Below are 12,449 nucleotides of genomic sequence, written 5' to 3' on the forward strand. Positions count from 1 at the left end.
AATGGCAAAATAAAAAAATATTGCTGGAAGGTCGATTTCACAACCACAGGGGACACTATGTAGTGGGTCACAGAGACTGCTCTGTACCCCAAACATGTCCCGGTTAAGTGATTACTTTATTGATCTGTAAATATTGTCATGTATACCTTATTTGTCTGGATATGTTCATGTTGCCCTGTATGCTGCTATATGTATATAGAATGTTAGAGAAAACATAGTACCTAAATTGGTCCACTAGAGGGGGCATATAAGGATTAACTAGTTTAGTCCTGTAAATAGTTAACATAGGAGGAGCTAACTGCGAGTAAGTCGGTGAGCATCCGACATTAGGGGAGTAGGGCCTTAGAGCCCGGACAGGGCGGTCAGCTCAGTAATGCTAAAGCTAGAAGCCCAGTCGTTCAAGGCCAGGAGGCCAGAAATTGCAGCAGCACAGGAACGCAGGTGGCTTTATCATGTGGAAGCTTACTACGTGGGCAGATGCCCTTATGTCTGTTGTGAAACTCCTAAAAGTAGTGAAGCTGGACAGGGAGGACGCTGCGGTACCGGACAAGACGGTACGACCTGGGAACATGCTGAGGGACATGAGGGAGAGCTTAGGGAAAGTGAAGGATGTAAACTGTGTGGAACCCGATGTCGATGTTGTAATTGATTTTGACATGCTGAGGAAGGAAACCAGTAAAGTTACTCGTTTAAAGTTGGAACTGGACTCTGTCTCTATTTGTGTGCAATGATCCAGAGTGAGCCTGCAACAGACCAGAGGTGACCCCAATGGTTCGGAGAATGGAGAGACAGGTACGCTGACAAAGGGACATTGTTTTCATGTGGTGGGAGACCAAGGCGCGTATAGACAAATACTCTCAGCCATGACTATGGCCCTCGCACCCCTCACAACTATGTAGTTAAACTATCTGTCTAAGAAGCAACCACTTAGCTAACTAGCTAAAATCTAGCTGCTAACAGTGCCAGCATCAAGAGCAGCCTCTCTGCACTGTTACAGTGTCAGAATGGCACTAAAACAAGATGTCTGCTCTTTATATGGAGAGGGACATGTGATTTCAGCAGCCAATAACACAAGCCGTGGTGTTAGGACATTGTGGATGTTTCCTGCGCCCTTATTAGCTAGCCACAATGTGCACACATGAACTTAGAAAAAAAGACCGTTTACAAGCCCGCTGCGCCTCTGTGCTCTGCAAACCCTCTACTCTCATCAAACACGTGTCCCACGCTCCTAATACACCACCATTATCGTAGCCAAAGTGCTGAAAATACTTTAGTGGCAACACTAATATTTAGCAGCACATTTAACCAAATATTACCAATTTTTCCAGATTTTATAACATTTTGCTCGTGTTTCCGATCACGAATCCAAATGCCATATGCTGAATTTATGTTTGGAGATCGTTTTTCGCTTATCACTACCAGCCACCAACACAGTATGGGCTTGGACCTCATGGAAGAGCTGATATATGAGTACCTTCTTATTGCAGCATGATCCCCATATAGTTATGATTCGAAATAGTGCTGATTACTGGGCTGCCACTCTGTTAGATCCATGTTATAAGGGACCCGCGAATGCTGGAGTATCAAAACATGTTTTTACACAACCTTAAGAGAGCTTTTCCCCAAGACAACAGTGAGGCACACAGTGTGCATCGCAGCACTACACTTCCAACCTCCGGCCCGTCAATTCGTCAATGCCAAAACACTAGCAGCAGTAGTGTAAGTAGCAGAATCAATTTCTGTGAGTCCTTTGGCACTTTTTTAAGACCAGCTCGTGCACCAGTCCGAGTCCGATACGTGGTGAACGAATTGAGAGGATGGCGCAGGAGTATCTAGAACGGAATATCAATACCATCAGGGAGGGTTTCAGACCCTTTCACATTTTGGTCCTCAAAAATGGATGAGTGGCCTGAGCTCACCTCTCATGCTTTTTATCATGCAGGCAGCCAGTGTTCTTTCAGAACATCTCTTCAGGGCTGCTGGTGGTGTTCTGACAGATAAGCGCAGCCGGCTGTCCCCTGAAAGTGTAGACCGCCTAACTTTCATCAAGTCATGGATCTGCAAGGACTTTTGCACCGTAATCGCAGACTGTACAGACTAGGCGATGTTGAAGTTTTTAGTGTGCTGCATTGATCTTGCGTAATTGAACTCTGTGATATCTTAAAGGGAACCTGTCACCTGAATTTTGCCTTGAATTTTGCCTTTGCAATATTGCCTTGCTCTGGCGTGTACTTCGGAGGACAGAGAATGAACTTCAATCCAATATTGCGGCCAGCATGCAGCCAGCGGGTAAGGAAAGGGTGAATCAAACACCCCAAAACCCCGCCCATATGACCCAAAACTGGTCCCGCCAAATTCAGGTGACAGGTTCCCTTTAAGTGTGGCTTCTGTGCCCGCTGTTGCTGCTACTGCTGCAGATGTTAACAATAATTTGTGGAAATTTGAACAGTCATGGTTGGTTTCCATCTGCTGAGTTGGCTGCAGTATAGTAGTATACAGTACTATTTCTACTCTTGTGTAATTAAGGCACTTTGTTGGTGTCTGCCACAAATTTTGGGAAATGGGGAGTCTTGATTGGGTCTCACCATTTGCTAGGTTAGCAGTAGTGAAAGAGATATCGTTCACTATCATACTGTTTCTATTCTGGTGAAATTGATGTCACTTCAGTGGTGTCAGGCCCTAATTTTTGGAAATGTGAGCACTCCTGGTTGGGTGTCCATGTGATGGGTTGGCTGTAGTGGAAGAGATGTCGATCCTTATTATACTATTTCTACTATGGTGAAATTAATGCCACTTTGTTGGTGTCTGCCACTAATTTTTGTAAATGTGTAGACTCCTGATTGGGTCTCCTTGATGCGCGTTGCCTGTACCAGTAAGCCTCCGAGATTGGCAGACTTCCACTTCCTTTGAGTCAACTATCCGTGTTACTATCCTTAGATTTTTCTGACAATAGTAGTCTACCAAACTGATATTTGTACCACCTGAGTGTGGCTGAGCATGAAAGCAGGTTGAGCTGTTGTATGTGGTATCAGGCCTCCCAGCAAAGGGGGCCTACACCGATCCCTCACCCATCTCGTCTTAATTTGACATTTAATTGAAAGCTGTAAATGCTGACCCAGACTCCGATACCTCATGCCTGGCTGATTGCTGCTGTGCCATGCTACAATTTGTACTGGGGGTGAATTGAGGTCACTTTACTGGTGTCTGTCCCTCATTTGATGTGTTTTTGCAGCCTTTGGGCCTGTCTGAAGGTGTTGTGTATGTATTTGTTTTTGCCTCCCATTGACTTGAATGGCATTTGGCTATGTTTGGCAAATATTTGACGAACAAATCTGCAAATATTGCAAATTTGGCAACCGTAATCCAAACCAAACATTGAAATATTCGCTCATATCGAACTATAAGTGCAAATCTTAAACCAGACATTTAGGATATAAATTTCCTGCAAAATTCTCATTCTTTATTCACCATTACCATCTGATGGTCATCTGATCTCACTAGAAACTAATATATTAATGACATTGGAACGCAATTTTATGAGAATCATTTTAATACACTGGTCAACATTAGAGATGAGCGAATTTGATCAGTTCCCTGCTTATTCGGCAAGCTATAGCGCTTACCGAATAAGCTACAGCAGGAACCCGGATACATGGAGCGCGCAGGCTGATCAACTGTTCAGCTCCATAGCTGCATGTGTCACAGCTGTGTCACAGTCACAACACATGGAGCTGAACAGCTGGTTAGTCAGCGCGCTCCATGTATCCAGGTTCCTGCTGTAGCTTATTTGGTAAGCGCTATAGCTTGCCGAATAAGCAGGGACCCGATCAAATTCGCTCATCTCTAGTAAACATCAATCATTTATTGTGTTGGGTTAGTTCTTCATCTCTCAGATAACAATTCAAACTGCAAGGATAACACTGCCACCTTCTGTTCTTTTATGGAACTGTAGGCTCACTTCAATATTTTATGTTAATAATAATGTTTATACCAAGGAAGGTGACGGGCACAAGGGGGCATTCTTTGCGTCTGGAGGAGAGAAGGTTTTTCCACCAACATAGAAGAGGATTCTTTACTGTTAGGGCAGTGAGAATCTGGAATTGCTTGCCTGAGGAGGTGGTGATGGCGAACTCAGTCGAGGGGTTCAAGAGAGGCCTGGATGTCTTCCTGGAGCAGAACAATATTGTATCATACAATTAGGTTCTGTAGAAGGACGTAGATCTGGGGATTTATTATGATGGAATATAGGCTGAACTGGATGGACAAATGTCTTTTTTCGGCCTTACTAACTATGTTACTATGTTAATATTGAAACTTCCTACAACTTGCATACACTCGACGGAAACCGTTGATTTTATCCACCAAAAAATTTGCATTAAAGACATAGCTGTCATCTGTTGCTCAAATACAGAGAAAAAAAAATCATCCTTATAAAGTACTAGCTGAAGAGCCCGGCGTTGCCCAGGCATAGTAACTAACTGTGCTTAGTTATAGCACCTCACTTCTCTCATTTTCCCATCACGCCTCTGATTTTCCCCCTCACATCTCTCATTTTTCCCCTCACATCTCTCATTTTCCCCTCATTCCTCATTTCCCCCCTCACTCCTCTCATTTTCCCCTCACTCCTCTCATTTTCCCCCCTAACACCTGTCATTTTTACCTCACACCTGTCTTTCCGATCACTCCACTATTTTCAACTCACTCCTCTCCTTTTGCACTCACACCTCTTCATTTTCACCTCACACCTCTCATTTTCCCCTCAGTGTATACCTGTAAGTCATCTCCTCCTGTATATAGTATATACCTGTATGTCATCTCCCCTGTATAAAGTATATACCTGTATGTCATCTCCTCCCGTATATACCTGTATGTCATCTGCCCTGTATATAGTATATACCTGTATGTCATCTCCCCTGTATATAGCATATAGCTGTACGTAATCTCCTCCTGTATATAGTGTATACCTGTATGTCATCCCCCTGTATATAGTATATACCTGTATGCCATCTCCCCTGTATATAGTATATACCTGTATGTCATCTCCTGTTTAAACCTGTACGTCATCTCCCCTGCATATAGCGTATACCTGTATGCAGGGCCGGCATTTGGGGCAGGCAGACGCCTGGGTCCCCCACCTATAGAGGGGCCCCCTGCATCTGCAGCCCCTTTATGAAATGCCCAAAGGGTGTACAGCAATGAATAATGCTGTGCATTGCTCTCTAGTCCCAGAGCATCTTTGTCAAACCCCCCTTGACTGTGGTCCCATAGCTCTGTGCTGATTGCTGTAGGATCAGGCTTCACAGGGACATACAGCAGGGATCAGCATAGGCTCTGACTACAGTCACTAAATCACTGCTTGTAATCTGACAGGGCGACCTTCTGTCACTACTGTCTGGATGACACAAGACAGGAATATTGTCTGCTGAATCAGGGTATTCATAATATAGAAATTAATGAATTCCCATGTGAAGTAATAAGGGTAAACCATACACATATATAGTACAGGTGTGCATAGGAATCAGCGTTTTTTGTGCATTTTTTTTTTTGCAGCGAAAGCCTGCTGTCTTGGCAGTAAAAACACTGCTTTCACAACACCCATTTTTTAGGCTATGTGCAGAGGATCTGGAAATGGCAGCACTTTGGACGCAGTGGACATGTGCTGCATCCAAATTGCTGCCATCTTTTGAACACAGGTGATTCCGCGCTTTACATGTGCGGAAGGGTATACATAATAAAAACAAGTACAATAATATTGAACAATACAAGTCACAGCTGGTACAGGAGGAGAGAGGACCCTGCCCGCGAGGGCTCACAATCTACAAGGGATTGGTGAGGATACAGTAGGTGACGATAGAGCTGGTCGTGCAGTGGTTTGGTCGATCGGTGGTTACTGCAGGTTGTAGACTTGCTGGAAGAGGTAGGTCTTCAGGTTCTTTTTGAAGGTTTCGAAGGTAGGCGAGAGGCTGATATGTCGTGGTAGAGAGTTCCAGAGTAGGGGTGATGCGCGAGAGAAATCTTGTATGTGATTGTGGGAAGAGGAGATAAGAGGGGAGTAGAGAAGGAGATCTTGTGAGGATCGGAGGTTGCGCGCAGGAAATTAGCGGGAGACAAGGTCACAGATGTATGGAGGAGACAGGTTGTGGATGGCCTTGTATGTCATGGTTAGGCTTTTGTACTGGAGTCTCTGGGTAATGGGGAGCCAGTGAAGAGATTGACAGAGGGGGGAGGCCGGGGAATAGCGGGGGGACAGGTGGATTAGTCGGGCAGCTGAGTTTAGAATAGATTGGAGGGGTGCGAGAGTGTTCGAGGGGAGGCCACAGAGCAGGAGGTTACAGTAGTCGAGTCGGGAGATGATGAGGGCATGGACTAGAGTTTTTGCAGATTCTTGGTTTAGAAATGTACGGATCCGTGAAATATTTTTAAGTTAAAGGCGGCAGGAAATGGAAAGGGCTTGGATATGCAGTTTGAAGGAGAGATCAGTGTCAAGGATTACCCCGAGGCAGCGAGCTTGTGGGACTGGGGAGAGTGGGCAGCCGTTTACTGTAATGGATAGGTTCGTTGGGGGGCTTGTGTGAGATGGGGGAAAGACAATGAATTTTGTTTGTCCATGGTAAGTTTTAGAAATCTAGTGGAGAAGGATGAAATAGCGGATAAACATTGAGGGATTCTGGTTAGTAGGGTCCAGATATCTGGTCCAGAGATGTAGATCTGTGTGTCATCAGCATAGAGATGATACTGAAAACCGTGAGATTCTATGAGCTGTCCCAGGCCAAAAGTGTAAATGAAGAAGAGCAGGGGCCCTAGAACTGAACCTTGCAGGACTCCGACAGATAGGGGCGAGGTGAGGAGGTGGTGTGTGAATGGGAGACGCTGAATGTTCGGTCAGTTAGGTATGACGAGATCCAGGATAGGGCCAAGTCTGTGATGCCAAGGGATGAGAGGGTCTGTAATAATAGGGAATGGTCCACTGTGTCAAAGGCAGAGGACAGGTCCAGGAGGAGGAGGATAGAGTAGTGTCGCTTGCTCTTGGCAGTTAATAGGTCATTGGTGACCTTAGTTAGGGCAGTTTCAGTGGAGTGGTGTGACCGGAAGCCTGATTGTAAGCGGTCGAAGAGGGAGAAGGAAGATAGATGGGAGGACAGTTCAAGATGGACGTGTTGTTCCAGTAGTTTTGAGGCATAGGGGAGAAGTGATATAGGGCGATAGCTAGATACAAAGGATGGGTCAAGAGAGGGCTTTTTGAGGATAGGTGTGATTGAGGCATGTTTAAAGCTGAGGGGAAAACGCCAGTTGTTAGTGATAGGTTGAAGAGATGGGTTAGAGTTGGGATGAAGACTGTGGCGAGGTTTGGGATGAAGTGGGAAGGGATCGGGTCAAGTGCACAGGTGGTGAGATGCGATCTTGAGAGTAGAGTGGAGAGTCGATCTTCTGTAATGGTGGAGAAGTTGGTTTTGGAGGTGGAGGGCTGGGTAGTTGGGAGGAAGGGCTCTGGGGGTTGTCGACTAAAACTGTCTCTGATATTCTCAATCTTCTGCTTGAAAAATGAAGCAAAGTCTTCAGCTGAGATGAGTGGGGAGGGAGGAAGTGCTGGGGGACGGAGGAGAGAGTTGAAGGTGTTGAATAACTGTTTAGGGTTGTGAGACAGGGAGGATATGAGAGATGAGAAGTAGGTTTGTTTTGCTGTGGCGAGTGTGGTCTTGAAAGTAGTGAGGGACTGTTTGAATGCGATGAAGTGCTCGTTGGAGTGGGATCTTTTCAATCTCCGCTCAGCAGCCCTGGAAGCTCACCTCAGTTCTTTGGTTAGGCTGGTGTGCCAGGGCGGTTTGTTGATTTTGCAAGCTTTGGTAGAGGCAAGAGATTCCTAAGCTGCAGCTATTGTGGTGTTATATAGAGCAGCAGCGTCATCCGCATTGTGTACGGAACGTATGTCTGTGAGAGGGAGGAGGGATTCAGAGAGTGAGTGTAGATAAAGGTGTTTAAGATTTCTGCAAGCGTGTGCAAATTTGTGGGGTGGGGATTGTAGACATGGAGTGGAGAGAGAAGAGAATGTGAGTAGATTGTGGTCAGAAAGAGGAAGAGGTGAGTTAGAGAGGTTAGATAGGGAGCAGAGGTGGGTGAAGATGAGGTCTAGTGTGTGACCATCTTTGTGAGTGGCTGCAGAAGACCATTGAGTGAGGCCGAAGGAGGAAGTGAGAGATAGAAGTTTAGTGGCAGTTGGGGATGTTGAAGGCGCCCATGATGATAGTGGGCATGTCCGCAGAAAGGAAATAAAGTAGCCATTGAACTGTGCGGAATCACCGCGTCCTATACATTACATGGGTGAGATTTATCTTGCGGAGACTCGCGTCTACAAAATAAATTGACAGGCTGTTGTCTGGAGAGATGCGCCGCATGTCAGTCTCTGTGGGTGAGCTGCGTGCGTGTGGACACATACGTAGTGAAGATGGAATTTCTTGAAATCCCATCCACTATACTCTAACATCTGGCCTCTGCAGTGGGTTGGACGCTGTACAAGTACACAGCAGCCGACCCGCAGCATTTACTGACTGTGGTCACATACCCTTAGAGCTTTTGCAGTTTTTTTTATACAGTATGCATTTTGTCTACAGGACATGTTTAATAAAGTTAGTTTTATTCACCAAAAACGCAGCAAAACACAACGTTGCGACATTTCCAGCATTTTTTAAGCTTTTTCATTGCTTTCTACGGGTGAAAAAAATTTGCTGAAAGAAGTGAAACGCTGCACATTTAAAAAATGCTGCAGTTGTGAAATTCAGTCAGGAGAAAATAAAAGGGTATGCTCAAAAATTCTGCATATGAACATGGCGAAAAGCTGCTTTTTAAAGTGCCAGCAAAACATAGGAGATTTCTGAAATCTCCTGCATGCGCGTTTTTTTTCTGACTGAATTCCAGAACTGTAGCGCTTTTTAAATCTGTAGCGTGTCACTTCTTTCAGCGTGTTTTCACCCGTAGAAAGCAATGAAAAAATAAAAAAGCTGCAGGTATTGCACCAGCATTTTTTGCTGCAATTTTTTAAGTGGTTTTGGTGAATTAAATGGCCGGCGTCACACTCAGCGTAGGGAATTACGGTCCGTTTTTTACAGGTGTAATACGCAGAAATGATCCCAAAACAGTGATCCGTATGTAATCCGTTGGCAAGCTGTGGCATATTTTGCGCATGTAAACCTCCATATATAATCCGTATGGAATCCGTAATGCGTTTTTTTCACGCAACCTTACAAAATGGACATTTAACGGTTTTGAGGCCTGAAATTAATTTAAATCATCAGCATAAACCTATTTAAGTCCTCTCCAACAGGTGGAACCCTCCCATATGGCCATTTTGTGTAGGTGTTTTGTTGGTAGTTGGGCAACATGTGTGACCTCCTGCATTTCACACCAACTCAGGGGGTGTTATTTAATTGGGTCTTGTCACGCCGCTTTGGGCAGCCATACCCCGTGATAGTTGATCAGCGAAGGAGGAGAAGAAGAATGTGGGTGCGTCCACTTTTGCGGCAATGCCTCACTAAAGGCCATTTTCACAGGCTCTATTCAGCTCTGTGGACACATCCAGACAAATTCTTCCAGTACTGTCGCATGACAATACCCACCTTTTATATCTTGTTGGAGACAGTACGTCCAGGAATAACGTATCAGGATACCAGGATGCGGAAATGCATATCCGCAGAGGAGCGTCTTCCCCTTACCTTACGGTATGTATTCACCATCCTCACGTACTGTATGTTGATGATGTTTTTTGTCCAATTTTGATTTTCCTAGCATCAGATTGAAATTCTATTATTCAATTTTAACAAAATCAGATAAAAATATGTAGTTAATGTTAAATGTTAGTAGCCAGTGTACATTTTGTAAGGTACACTGGTATCCTGCCTTTTTATATCCTCATATTAGTTTGCTTTACTATGGTTTTTAACAAGCATTCTTACATTGCTAATATTTTTTTTGTGTGCTTTCAGATTCCTGTCAACTGGATTGTCTTATGCCGGAATACATCTGGAATTTCTGATAGGGAGGTCCACTACTTCTGGCATTGTGCGTGATACAAGTGTCCAAATATGGGACAAACTACATGAACTTGTGATGCTGGAGCCCAAAAGGGAGGATTGACTGAAAATAGCCCGTGGATCTACTGACTCTTGTGATTTTCGTCACTGTATTGGAGCCCTGGATGGGAAACATATCAGGGTGCGTAAGCCGCCGAACTCGGGCACCTAATTCTACAATTATAAGCAGTTTTTCTCTGTAGTTCTGTTAGCTGTAGTTGACAGTAACTGCAGGTTTATAATTGTAGATATTGGAGCCTATGGGCGAAATGGAGACTCTAGAGTCTTCAATGCTTCCATTATGGGTCAGCGGCTACGTGAAAACCTGTTAGACCTCCCACCACCACGACAACTCCCAGGCTCCAATGCTGAAGCAGTCCCTTATGTACTTGTGGCAGATGAGGCCTTCCAATTGACCAGGCATGTTATGAGGCCTTATCCCCGGCGCAACCTGGACCACCGGCGGTGGGTGTTTAATGTGAGACTTTCACGGGCGCGGCAACTGGTGGAGTGCGCCTTTGGCATTATGTTTGCCAAATGGCGTGTCCTCCAGTCTGCCATTCAGCTGAGTGAGGCAAATGTTAATGAAGTCATAAAAGCTTGTGTTGTTTTACACAACTTCACAAGAAATATCCACCACTCCTTCTGGGTCATTTGCACAAAAGCTGTTCCATTCAAGTGTCCACATGGACATTCCCTCTCTGAACCCTGCTTATACAGGTAATATACAGATGATCAGGTTTTAAGTACATCAGATAGGGATTACATACATCAGTTAGGACTGCTCTATATGGATATGCCTTGACGTTTGGTGGAGCAGCATAGTATACATTTTTTAGCAAAAAAAGTATCAACCAAATACCCTGTTTTTCCCATCATTTTACTAGCAGTTGCTTATTACTGTGATTTTTTTTTTTTTTACAACAGAGTTTTTTGTCTTACTGTGCTCTTTTGTGTCTTCAAGTGGCCATATTGGTAAGCTTGCTGGTAGGGTGCCATATGGTACGTTGTAGGCATTGGTGGGTTATGTTGGGGAAAGGGTTGAGGTGTAGGCATTGGTGGGTTATTTTGGGGAAAGGGTTGAGGTGTAGGCATACGTGGAGGAGGTGCTTCAGATTCCTCTTGAGCATGCACTGGTTGATTTCTTGGCATACGCAGGACATTACATGGTGACAGCTGCCACCTCTCAATGTACTGAAACAAATCATAAGCGCTATTTGGGGGGTGCATGCATCAAGAAGGATTTGAAAGCACCCTCTCACACGTAGCTTCACCTCACGGGGTATGGTACGGAGATACCGGGCCAGGCTTCGAGAAAATGCCTCCTCACCATCATCCTGAGCAGCCCTGGCCAAATAATTTAAGACACCTGTGTCCACATTCCTTCGGGATTCCATTAGCTCTCTCCTTCTGCGGCCACGGCGTGAGGTCACAGCAGGCTGTGGGGAGGCCTCCAGCGAAAAAGTGGGGCTGCTGTTGTGGCCAGGATCTTCAGGCATCCCTGAAGCTGGTGCATCTGTCTGTGGGGCTGAATCATCTGTCCCAGGTGGATGTTGAACATGAGGGTCAGCTGAAGATGGATCCAGAGGGATGAACATGGTAGGAGAGATAGATGGTCCAGCCACCTCTTCTCCTTCCCCAACAGGATCAATCAATGGCTCCGATTCGGACCCTGTTATCTTCCTCTCAGTGAGGTTGGATTGTGTTCTGCTATGAAAATTGAAAAATTTAATTTGAGAAATCATCTATGAGCATTCCAAACATATGTGTAATGTGGTGTGAGGTTTGTACTTACGGTCTGAGATCCATACTGGGATCCAGAAAGGACAGCTGGTCAAAATAAATATACTTTCTTTTTACCAGAGCAGATGACCCACTTCTGGACCATTGCTGCCTTTCTCTCCGGTACTGGTCCCGAATGTTATGCCAACGTCTCATAGCATCTTCCACTGTAATGACAGAGAAGAAAATAATGTATAAGGTCATTGTGCACATTGGTAACACAAGGTGTCAGTGATTTTACCGATTGTAATATGCCCTAATAAGCTGCATTTCTTAATAAATATCTTCAATAATCAAATTTAACACACAAAATACCACAATACCATAAAAGGAGGGTAACACCATAGAATGTAAATACACAAGGACAGGGTCCTCTCACCTCTATACCAGTCTGTCATTGTAAATTTGCTTACTGTAAGCGACATCTATAAACGTTGTCCATAACCCCTTTCTCATGTCCAGCACCGTTAAATAAATGGTGCAATATACATACAAAATCAGAATAATATAAATAATAATAGTGTAAAAATATTGTTCTTACTGCAGTTTACAATATTAATTGATAAACATGAGTGTACTTACCTATCTGCCTCTGTCCCTCAC

General features: G+C 44.6%; 1 protein-coding gene across 3 annotated transcripts in view; it reads right to left on the reverse strand.

The window, feature by feature from the left end:
* The window catches only part of LOC138664836 (uncharacterized), a 120,623-nt gene that overhangs the window by 27,559 nt on the left and 80,615 nt on the right, over nt 1–12,449 (reverse strand). The window contains exons 2-3 of one of the 3 annotated variants that reach the window (XM_069751826.1): nt 11,860–12,013; nt 10,936–11,771 (exon numbers count right to left, since the gene is read on the reverse strand). The exons of 1 other annotated variant lie outside the window; for it this stretch is intronic. In XM_069751826.1, coding sequence (XP_069607927.1) covers nt 11,024–11,771; nt 11,860–12,013 — 902 coding nt within the window. In that variant the 3' untranslated portion in view covers nt 10,936–11,023. Of the gene's footprint in view, nt 1–10,935; nt 11,772–11,859; nt 12,014–12,449 lie in introns of those variants that run through there. One more of the 3 variants, XM_069751827.1, reaches the window with a different exon arrangement.

The sequence above is a fragment of the Ranitomeya imitator genome, chromosome 2 (genome assembly GCF_032444005.1).
Source record: "Ranitomeya imitator isolate aRanImi1 chromosome 2, aRanImi1.pri, whole genome shotgun sequence".
NCBI classification, from domain to species: domain Eukaryota; kingdom Metazoa; phylum Chordata; class Amphibia; order Anura; family Dendrobatidae; genus Ranitomeya; species Ranitomeya imitator.